The sequence below is a fragment of the Megalops cyprinoides genome, chromosome 12 (assembly GCF_013368585.1).
Source record: "Megalops cyprinoides isolate fMegCyp1 chromosome 12, fMegCyp1.pri, whole genome shotgun sequence".
Taxonomy (NCBI): domain Eukaryota; kingdom Metazoa; phylum Chordata; class Actinopteri; order Elopiformes; family Megalopidae; genus Megalops; species Megalops cyprinoides.
The window spans coordinates 23,507,668-23,519,588 of record NC_050594.1 but is presented as its reverse complement, the minus strand read 5'-3'; the positions used below and the strand labels follow the sequence as shown (position 1 = coordinate 23,519,588).

The 11,921-nt window shown below is 36.0% G+C and overlaps 1 protein-coding gene across 1 annotated transcript in view; it reads left to right on the top strand.

Moving 5' to 3' along the window:
* The first annotated feature begins 318 nt into the window (after nucleotides 1-318).
* si:dkey-288a3.2 (protein phosphatase 1 regulatory subunit 37) overlaps nucleotides 319-11,921 on the top strand; it is a 28,957-nt gene continuing 17,354 nt past the window's right edge. Inside the window, exons 1-3 of the mRNA XM_036542296.1 lie at nucleotides 319-466; nucleotides 2,725-2,822; nucleotides 11,075-11,120. Of these exons, the coding sequence (XP_036398189.1) occupies nucleotides 319-466; nucleotides 2,725-2,822; nucleotides 11,075-11,120 (292 nt within the window). The remainder of the gene's footprint in view (nucleotides 467-2,724; nucleotides 2,823-11,074; nucleotides 11,121-11,921) is intronic.

Genomic DNA, 11,921 nt, shown 5'->3' with positions numbered 1-11,921 from the left:
AACTGTCTTAAGACAAAGTGTTACATGCTAGTTTTGGCATTACAACTATTTTGAAAAAGGCTGAATTTGTTTGTAATAATTACAATTATTAGCAAAAAGTTGTTTTTGTTTTTTTTTAGAGGACCACTGCAGGTTTGCTAAGAAGTGAACTGTGAGGGTAAAATATCCGCTTCCTTGGCCAGTGCAGTTAAAGGAACACTGCATGGGATTTGTGGTTAAATAGCTCAAACATCAGGTGCCCAGTTGTTCTACGTCAGGTGAAATGCACCGTCTTCACTATTTAGATTAATCTGCGTCTGGTGTCATTGGTAGTGGAAGATGACAGGAGGCAAGGAAGATAACAATGCAGAGCTGGCTTCTATGTCCCCGTTTCCAAAAAAATGCAAAGGTGAAAAGCATGTATCTTTCCCACCGGATGAAGAGATAGTCTCAGGCTTCGCTGAGCACAAGGACGCATTGAGGGAGGGTGAGCTAACGTCCTTTTCGTACCCTTATATAATCCTATTCCTACTAGACGCATTAGGAGGAGGACACCATTTATTAAATGTGAGTTGCCCTTTAACTTTAACATGATCAAATCTGTATTACATGTGTAGGTGCTGTGGGTGAGGTGATCCACAAGCCTTTATGGAGTGATTATGTACACACTTTCTGAATGCAAACTTAAGAAAGATGATATAAAGGTCTAAAAGAATACTATATCATCTGCCTTGAAGCGTATTTTAGCCCATCATGATGGTTATTTCTTACAGAAGTGTTTTTCATCACAACTTCATTAGGCATTCTTGTGATTCCTTTTCCTTCTGTTACTGGCATTTTTGTCTTATGTGAATTCGTAATTAGCATACACGGTCAATAGTAAGAAACAAAGAATCACAGCAGTTCTGACAGTGACCTAGTTGTTTCCAAATTCATAAATAATTTAATTTGATTAGTTTTAATTAATGTCCAATGTCTGTGTCATGCCATGTATAATGATGTTTTTTGTTTGTTGTTGTTGTTTTTTTTTTTGTGGTCACATATAAGCAAGAATACCTCTAAAATCACCCATCACCACCCAGCATCATATGCTGTTAGTGTCAATAATAACTTGAAGTTCTGTGTAGACTACATGCTTAAAGTTACCCCAGTTATGGCCTCCGAAACAAGTAAAAGGGATTTAAAAGGTTCTGTCCTAGTATTCTAAATGACACAGTAACAACAGGTCAGGTTCAGTTTGTTCAGATCTCTGAAGCATGTTGATTTCTCTGATTGTCAGTCTAGGACATGCACACAAGCCAGTTTGTTTTTTGTGCCCATATTTGCACAATAAATATTTAATATGGAACAGTGAGGTTTTGCATGCTTAACCTACTGTTTATTACTGGTAAGCACCATACTGTATACTGGTATTCAAAAAAATATTTTCAGGTTTCAAAATATGTACATGCAGTCAAACACTGGAATGTCAGATTCATGTAGCATTTGTCAGTAATACTTCTATGCTATTCAATCATTGCTGCAAACTCAGTTTTGAACAATGAATTAGTAATGGGCAGACAATGCCTAAGAAAAGTACAAGCCACTGCTCCTTTCATTTGAAAAAAAAATGAACAAATAAACTGGCAAACTACAGTAGTTGTGTGTAAAATAAGAACTATGCATCAAATTCAATGAAAATTAGTTTTTTTTTTCTTCTGAAAGCTGTCTTTAAAGATCACAATCACTTCATGACCTTTAATGAAGTTCTTATTGGCGAGCTTGTAAAGAGTGTAAAAAGTTGATTTTCAGTGCCTCCTATGAACATTTTGTGATGACCTGCCCCAAGCAGGTTTTAGGGGTTGTAGGTGTGAATGGTCCGATGAGGAAGAATGCAGAGGGGGGCATTACTTTGGGAGAGCAGCTTACAAAGCAGCTTGCTTACTGTCTTCAAAACTCAAAAGTGCATCAGAGTGTCAGAGGAAACTTACTTTTATGCAACATTTTTATTTCCATCCATTTTTTGAATTAGCTCATGTTGGAAACAATATTTGTTTTATGCTTTTAATATGCTACTGCAGGTTAATGTGTTACTCCACTGAAGCCAGTATTTTCCCACCCATGTAAATAAAGAAAAATTGTTATGTATACGCATTCCTGTTGAACATTTCATTTATTGCTATATTGTCTACTTTGCTAATGATTACATCAAAGGACATAAACATCACTGCCAATCTTCATCTCTATGCTATTAATTTATTGTAATTTAATTATTTAGATGATCAAGGAACCACAATGAGATAATTGTTTAACAAACATCTTGAACGTGAGGTTATATCAACTGCTTGGTGCTGGAGAATTCAAATACATGCAACAAAAGTGCAAAATCTAAGTGCTTGGCTATAAAACTTTTTTTTACCATATATTCTGTAACATTTTTATATGTAATATTTTTGACTGTAAAATGTATTGCCTCATCAGGATCTTCTATTTGCTTTTCTTTGTATAAGATGATGTACCTTAATGCTATTGTTAAGGGTGCTTTACTAAACATTAGATGATGGATTGACTGATTAGTATTAGTGTAGTTTTGTGCTTGGCCATTTCCCCTTCTTTCAGTCATGAAGGTCTGATCATTTTCATCACCATTGTTACTCAAGCACACATGTGGAGCTTTGGATTCACTCAGCATACTATGGGTTAGAAAGCCTTATTCAATGTGACTGATATATATTTAGCTGGTAATGAGTGTTCTTTTTATTTAAGCTGACAGCATCACCTTGATGGAAGTGATATCAGCCTATAAAAGGAGTTGTCTGAAGCACCAAGTGGAACCCAAATCAAAGATTTTGGAGCAGCTCCAGGTACAGTATGTAGAGCAAGTAAGGTGGGGTCAGTTGAGACTGCTGTCTCATTTATATGTGATTGAAATGGTATTTGAAAGAGAAAGGACTGAATCTGAAAACAGATAAGTGATGGTCATTCACTGTAACTCTGAAATGCAGCATAGCTTTGAGGTGGGGTGTGATTTCTAAAATATCCCAAATTGCAAATTTCAAAGGCACATCTATAAATATGTGTGTTAATTAGTATCAGCTGCAGGACATAACTGCAATAAAGAGAATTTGTCTATGTATATTCACGGTAATAGCAAACAGAAGTACAACAAAATGTTTAAGGTACATGTTTTATTAAATTAATAGTAATATTTAAAATATTAAGCTGTAAACACATGCACACACACCCATACACACACACATAATTAATCATATACTGGATGTACTTTATTTCATTTTGCCCAATCATGTTTTTGAGCCCCTTTTTTCATCAGCATAAATGCATGATTAGATCAAGGAGGATTATTTGTTTGAAAAACGTCCGATGCTGCTTACATTAAGTACATATTCTATTATCTTGGAGATGCTAATGAACTCAAATGCATTGGAAAGTAGTGTAGGTGGTCCTCTTAAAAAAAGCTAAACATGCGTAGTTAAGCAGTAGCTAAGAGGAGAAATATTTAGACCAGGGCTTCAAGTGAATTCTTAATAAGTGTATGCAAAGCAGGAATCGCAGCTTAAAGAGCATATTTATTAAATTAGGTATTTTGAGGCAGGGTAGTCCCTGGAGGATGGCCATGGAAGACTATTTAAAGCATTTATTGAACCCGTGGGCTTTCAGTTTTCCTTTGAAATGTTTAAAGTAGATAAAACCGTATTGCTTTTGGTTACATCTTCATAAGAGTGGTAAACAATAATAGGTTTGAGCGCAAAGCCCAGGGCTGTCTGTGTTAACTATAGACCTGACACCCCATTAAACGTAAATGACGTCTGGAGCATCAAGCTTTATTCCACTGTAGCATCACTGGCACAAGAAAACTATGGTAATAATTGAACCACTAGAAGGCACCCATTCAAATTAAAGTTTAGTTTTGCAAAGAAGGAAAAAAACATACACTTTACTCATTAAAATGCTTAATGCAATCATGTTAATTGACATGCTTCAAATGGGTAGTTACATGAGGCATGGTTGAATGGTTTGGAGACATTTATGAAAATGTGTGAATAACAGAAATCAAAGTCTCAGGATATTGTACTGCTTTTCACACATAGTTTTACAAAAAAATGAAATTGTTGATTTAAAAGTATTATGTCATGTAGAATTGTTATACCAGCCTTCAACTCTCTCCCATGTGATGGCTGAAGATAAGCAGGGGTGAGCCTGGTTAGTGCTTTGATGGGGGACCCTCTGGGAAGAAAACAAGTTGCCACCAGAAGTGGTTTGTGGGCCAGTAGGGCAGTCTACCCCCTGGACCCAACAGAACACCAATGCTGCAGTGACAGTGAGATGGACACTGTACTGTAGGATACAATGGCTCTTATCACAAAGAGTAGGGGGTTTCTGGTGTCCTGACTAAATTTCCAGTTAGGATCTTCCAATATGCTCATGTAATGATTCCCAGTTAACTTGGGGCTAAATAAATTCCATCTCCACCTCAGATGGGTGCTGTACATTAGCGGTGGTTGAGGTGAGTCACCATGCCTTTCACTGTAAAGAACTTTGAGTACCTTGAAAGGCACCATATAATCCACCCACCATAATTCATCCACATGTAGAACTTTAAAGCAACCCTTTGGAAACATATACTATGTAGGCCACTCTGTGAAATATAAACATTTATTGTCTCTTATAAAATGTTTTACATGTGATATTGAATGTCATGCCCATCACCTTCTATGGCATCACTTGGGTGCAAAACCAGGTTTGAGGAATTTTATTTGGGTTCATAATTACATTATACACTTATTTCCCTGTGGCCAATGCTAAAGGACAGAAACTACAGGCTAGCTCAACAGGGTGCAGTTATGAGTGTCCCTGTACCTTTTTATTAATCACCAAATACCATTAAAAATAATCCATAATATAGTTGGCAAAAATTATCTAATTTTTTTCTGACCCAATACCTCATACCTTGTTCAGAATCATAACAAGACATTGGGCATCAGGAGAAATTAATGGAAAAAGCAAGGGTCAGTGGACTAATTCATGCCCAGAATGCATTTGCTACAGAATTAGTTTGCAAATCCATCTCCATGGGAGAGGGCTACCAATCTGATGCCTCTGATTAGTCCTGGTATCTATGTTCTGAGTGCAACTGGCTGTGTATCTGAGTGTTGTGGGTGTATTTGGAAGTTCTCCTTGTCTTATGTGAATTAAGTAGACAAGAGAGCAAATTAAAAACAGCCTTTCTTGTAAGGCTGCTATTGCTATTGAAAACAAGTTTGGAATCATGCTAAATTTTTGGGTTTTTGCTTTGTTAATTGGGAATTTTGAAATTTTTGAATCTCACCTTTTCAAACCTACCAAGAAGACAGATTGTTATACTGTAAATGGCAATTTAAAAATAAACAATTGAAGATAATTTGTGTGTGGACATATTCTCACACACACACACACACACACACACACACACACACACACACACACACACACACACACACACACACACACACAGACACACACACACGCACACACACACACACACACACGCACGCACACACATGCACACCACTTCCAGTATCAAAACAGAAAAAAACAGCTTTTAAACGGAAAGCATTGATTGACGTAGTGCTGATAGAAATATCTGTAATCTGTGTGCATTCTCCTAACAGAAGTGTCAGCACTAGAGAAAGCCTGGAATTAGCTGCTTGTCGGTGAATCGTTTAATGAATAAATATCAGTTATTACTCTTACCGATTATTCAGTTGAGTGGACTGAAGAGAAATCAATTACCTCTACATAACTTCATTCTTTATTGGAAGAGAAAAAATATCCCGGCACAAAACTGAGAACATGACATTTTACAGTTCTTAAATTCTTAAGGTCAGACTCATTTCATGGCAATATTATTTCTACAGGCATAGCTATATGAGGAAAATGCTCCCAGCAATTGAAAGACAAAAAGAATTACAGGTATTTTACATGCAAATCCTGCTGCTTTCACAGACTCATATTAACATTATTATTGCACCGCAACATCTAAGTTTGCATTACAAGAGCATAGGCTAATGTGAGTCCCTCTGTATTGGCAGACAAAACTTTTTTTTTTTTCTTTTGCAATTCCAAAGCGAACACATCTTTTGTTGTGATATATTTATTCATTTCCATTTCTCAAAAATTCAGGTGAAATGAGCAGTGATTGCAATTACAGCTTCCTGGTGCAAAGAATTACCACTAAAGTACAAGTCACTTAGTAAATCTTGTTCCCTTCCTGCTGTCATTTCATGAATGTCAATGAATAAATGAATTAGATTCATTTATAGTGCCATTCAAGGATATGGGTAACAGAATCCATTTTGTACTGCAACTCTCAAAATACATCAGTTTGGTTAAGAGGCAAGGATGTATTTAACCAGTAAAACCGCTTGATCCAGTAAGAATATTTTAAAATTAAAAGGTAATTAATAGGTAAATTTTACATGCTTCATTTTCGAGAGGCATTATACTTGTGGTCCTGTTATGATGTCCAGTGTGCGTAAGTCTGTAAAATATAGGAGCTAGCTAACTTTAAACTTTAGTGAATTTTTTGTTACATGGATACTTCAATGAATAAGCTGCACTTCTCTTTCAAACAGGAGAGCATTATATTATAATGGTATAAATATAGTATAATGTATTGTCATATATACTTTTTCTCAGTACATTTTCTCAGTACAATACATTTCAATTTAGCTTCACTAATCATTGCATTTTCCAACAAAATAAGCTCATTGTATATAATGAAGGCAATTCCTATACTCACATTTTACCCATGCATCACATAGGACCACATTGTGAAGATTATATTAAAGGTGCAAATGAGAATGCTTAAACCATTTGTTGGGTATGAAGGAGAGAGCCACATACAGCACAGCAACAGGACCACATAACTTTTGTTTCAAACCTCTGGATACCTTGTACAAACCATTACCTTGCATGCTCATTAACTGGTCCAGACTCAATCTGTGTGATATAAATGTCTACTGATGATCAGAATGTCGTATTTGTGCATGCAAACAAGTATATTAATAAGCCTGACCCACAGTGACCCATTTGACAGTGTCTTAGACCCCTTAACTAGTGGTCTGGATCAATTGTTTGGCTAGTTAATTGTAGGGAGCTGTATTAGATTATCACTGAATTAAGTAACTGGCTGCCTAGCTTGCTAACCTACAGAGGGCCTTTTCCTTTAGTTTAAAACTTGGGGGACAGCTCAAAGGTAAAATCAAATCAATCTGCAGGAGGTAATGTTAGTTGTAAAATATCAAGATGGACAAATGCAGAAAATATTACTGTAAGGCTCCAATTAATCTTACAGTTCCAAACAAGCAATATGACAATTTAAATGTTATATAGTTAGAACTGACCTCAATGGACTATCTACATTTTCACAAATGGCAGTCACTTGTAAAACTGGCTTTTTTACCAAAAACATATAGCAGTTGGTACAGTCTTCTTTGCAACTATTGACAATCTCTGCTTGATAACCAGGTACATATCACAGTGATTCAGATTAGTTTGTGTCTTGAAATCCAAATCTATTTAAAACACACTGGAGTCATTCGGTCCAATGTTATCACTGTTTCAGCCTGTCTCTGAAATGTTCATTCAAGTAGTGAAATACAATACCAGAAATTCAATATCTGTGGCAACATTATAGTGCTTTTTTGTGTCGCTGTGGTTGTAAAATTTGTAAAATGCGGTGTGTGCACACATGCACTCTAGAATGCTCAGTGAAAGAGATCCAGGGATGCCACACTGAATGTGAAGGGTATGAGCTTGTACACTTGCTTGGATGTAACAACTGAGGGAAAGTGAAAGTTCATTTTGTCACCGTCACTGTCGACTGCCATTTTGAGGGGAAGTGCTTAGGGCGAGTGAGCAAAAAAATGAAAAACGTGGATTGGGATACAGCCCCAGACTTCCACACTCCTAAGTCAGTAGGGCAAGCGTACACCTGAAGGCAATCTGAAGAAGGCCCAGTTGGCCAGGATATGGACACACCTTTGTCACACCTACAACTTTGTCCCCTTGTATTTTTCTTGTAAATACAACATATAGCACCAACCCTTGTACAACCTTTGTGCTTAATCAATTGCACACTGTGACAGACTTGGCTTTACTCTGACACACTAACAAACAATACTGGTGAAGGTGTGAGAGGTTGTTTTTTTTTTTTTTTTTGCAAATTTCAAGACAGATACAGATACTCATTAAAAAGAAGGCCTATAGATCAGTAGGTTGATTGTAGCTCTGTCTTTATTAATTTCTTCATTATAAAAGTGAATACATTTGGCAATACATTTCTGAAAAGACTTGCCTTTCCTTGGAAAGTATTCATTTATCTTGACCACATCATTTAAACCGTATCATTCTCCCAGTGGAATCAGTTCCTTATTTTTCTCAGTGCTTATTTGAATTGTACTACTACTACTGTACTTTCAGAGCTACTAGGTCTCAGAAATGAAATCACTGCCCTACAATATAAAACAGTATTTAAATTCACACATGTCTAAACATCATCTATTATAAATAACTTCCAGACTTTTAAACTTTAATGTGCATTAAGCCCTCTGAACCATGGTGTTGCACTGATTAAAGTTATTAAGGAGGACAGGATATGTTTATCACTCGCCCACCTACTTCATGGAAAAAAAAAAAAAAACACTAAGGCCATATACATATATACAGCATATGTTCAACCTTTTAGGGTTACATCATATTTTACATGGAGTCCAATTAATCATTTTGCCTTGGAATGTTCTCCCTTGTATTTCAAATCAGAACAGATGAACAAAGAAAAACTGTGGAAATATTTTGAAAGTCAATTAAAATTTTGTGTACGTTTTCATTTTTTTAATGATAAATTAAGTTACTAATTTTGTCTATGCTCTTTCTAGACACTGCAGGTTTAATTGCTAATTGTTAACTGGGAATGAATACATTTGCATATTAATTAGCTCCCAATTTACATTTTTAATTTGCTGCCTTCAAAGGGTGTGAGATAAAAGGTCGTGTTATTTTAAATAATTTATCCTTTATTGCTGAAAAGATGCTGAAAGGAAATGTGCAGCTGATTTTAACCCCTGAGAGCTTTTACTGTATAGAGCACTCTGAAAATTATTTTTTAAACTAATTAAATGAGCAAAAAATGCTCTAAAACAGTTCTTAACACAAAGCCACCCAGAATGAAAAGTGTTTGAGTGGGTCTCCAGGATTTGGGGACTGAAGAATAGAAATGCACTAGAGATGGAGTTCTGTTGAAGTCAAGTTATAAACTGTATTCCTCTGCCTGCAAGAGAAAATTGTTTCCTTTTATCACTTAATTTTGTCTTCTCCCTTCTGACACATCAATAGATTTTGCACTTACTAAATTTACTGGAATGTGAAGTACTTATGCTGAACTGCATAAGGACTTCCAAAGTTCATAGTTTTAGCAAAATAACAAAACTGTGCATAACTTAATGTTTAATGTGGCTTTGAAGGGCAATGTAAAGGTCTCATTTGTACCCAGTTGTGCTTATCTTGTAAATGTGTTGCTCCAAACATTTACACACCTTTTCAAAACTCATCTTATCGTGTTACTTTCAGCAACTTTGCCTTTGATGTGCCCCATTTCATTTGCAGTACTGTATAAAGTGGACAGAACTTGCAATCCGTGCACAGCACTGTTGTTAAGAATGCCCCTCACGTTGCCTTACGTCTGTATGTATCTGTACATCAAGAAAAGTCACAACATTTCAATAATCATATTTACACACGTGCATTATAATTTGAGAATGATGGCTAACGTTGTGGCTTAATTGTCCGGTTGTTCAATATCAGACAGTGATGAGCCATGCAGCTCAGACTGCCCCTACCATTCCTGTGAAAATCTATTCTTCCTGTTCTAAGGTCATTTCCACATTTCCACATTTCCAGTATTCATGGAGGTTGTGCATTTTCACCATATATGTGTTGTCCTGTCTGCATGAAGTATTTGAGATTTTATTATACAAATAACAGTTAAATACTTGCATCTTCACTACTTATCGTCAAGGACATCTAATAGTATGAGCATATCTGATCATATCAGCATGAGTAAGTACAGAGTATGATCTTTTTCCTTCCATACATGAAACATTTTTATTACAAAAAAGGACAATGAAGAGATTATTCAAAGTCTTCGTGTACCTTCATTTGGTTTGAACAATGCAATGTATGAGCATAAGCCTGTATCAACATCACACAAGAAGATTCACCCAAATGACACTGACATGTGCTTTCACTTCATGTGAGGAAACCACTGAAATGATCATATCCTCCTTCTCCAAGATGATTCATTTAAGACTGATTTTTCTATCCTTCTGCAAATGTTTCCATTACCTTTTGTCAGGATTATGATTTCCACAGTTCAGGCAATTATGTCACCTGAGATTGACGTAGTGAAATTATGTGTATATCGAACAGTAGATGGGCAAATGAATGCATCAACAGATGACCAGCTGTTCTTAATTAATATACACTGGATAATTGGAATGTGGTGTTGCCATCAACAATAAAGTGATCTGAATTTATAATTTATGCTTTCTTGGTGAATAAACTAGAGTGACACAGTAATGACTGTGGGAGATTTAGGGCCGTCTTACACATGGAAAACAACAACACTGGCAACAGCAAACATTTTCACATTTTGGACGAGTTTTACGCTCCTGTGAAAGGGTGCAAATATTTTCGTTGCCATTATTCTTTTCTTATTGTGCAACTGTGCAAAAGAACATTGGTGTAGCATGTGAGTGAATAATGTTCAAACAGTGCTTAGCATTCATTCTGATGTGTCAACAAAGTAAACAATACAAATCTGTTTCTAAATCATACATGTATGTTAACAGTAGTGTGAATAGTATTCTTCTTGTACTATAATATTTAAATGTAAATTCTAGATAGATTATAATACATGATACAATGCTCACAATGTTTTTTTTAACACAGACTGTTATCACAGTATCACTTCATTTTTCACTGATGTGTCTGCTTGTACAAGCTTCTGATATACCATATTGTCTGATAATAGTGTTTTCTTTCATTGTGTTACATACAGGAAGTTACCAACTTGACAACTAGGGCCAGATGCCTAGATCTGAAAGGTAAGATACCTGAATATTGCTCCACAATATTCATCTCCAAGATGCATAAATCAGCCTGACGATAAGCAATTCTGTATCCAGCTATCCACTTTTATTAACAAGGTGTATTTTTCTTAAGGGACATGTCAGATAACTGTTTTCTCACTGTTATCACTGCTGTGACATTGTAAATGTTGAAGTAAAGTTGTGAAAACACTGTCTGATATTGGGTAGTTTAAAGGTTTAGGGAGGCTTTCAGTCAAATCGCTATGTGCCATTCATGGCTTAGTCAGTATCCAGTCCTCAAGTTTGGGTCACGGGTTTGAGTATTATGCTTGTTACAGTGCAGATACTTCAAAAGGGCAGGTGGTAAGGATGGAATTAACCAGGTGCTGCAAAGACACAGACAGTTATTTAAAGCTACATTGCAGATTTCGCCATTGCAGTTTGAAGTTTTTGGGGAGAGTGGTTGTTTTGTTCCAAATTCTTTTACACATTTGAAAGTTGAATTAGAAGTAGTTTAAAGGCGTTTGCCAACAGAAGAAAAAAAATACATTTTGACAGAAATGCATTAATAAATGTTTATTCATTTGTAGATTTATTTATTCAGTTATTTGCCCACCTTTGTTTATTTTACTTCTAATTTTGTGTATAATAAGTGGTCAGAGTCATCCTGTCCAGTAAACCTTAATGGGCTAAGGGACACTTTTCATTCATTTGCTCCAAACGTGCATCAGTGGTCAACCAGATGGTAAATTGTGAAAATGGCAGAGAGTACATTGTCTATTTTAGGATACTCCCTCCCCCTCCAAAAACACTGCC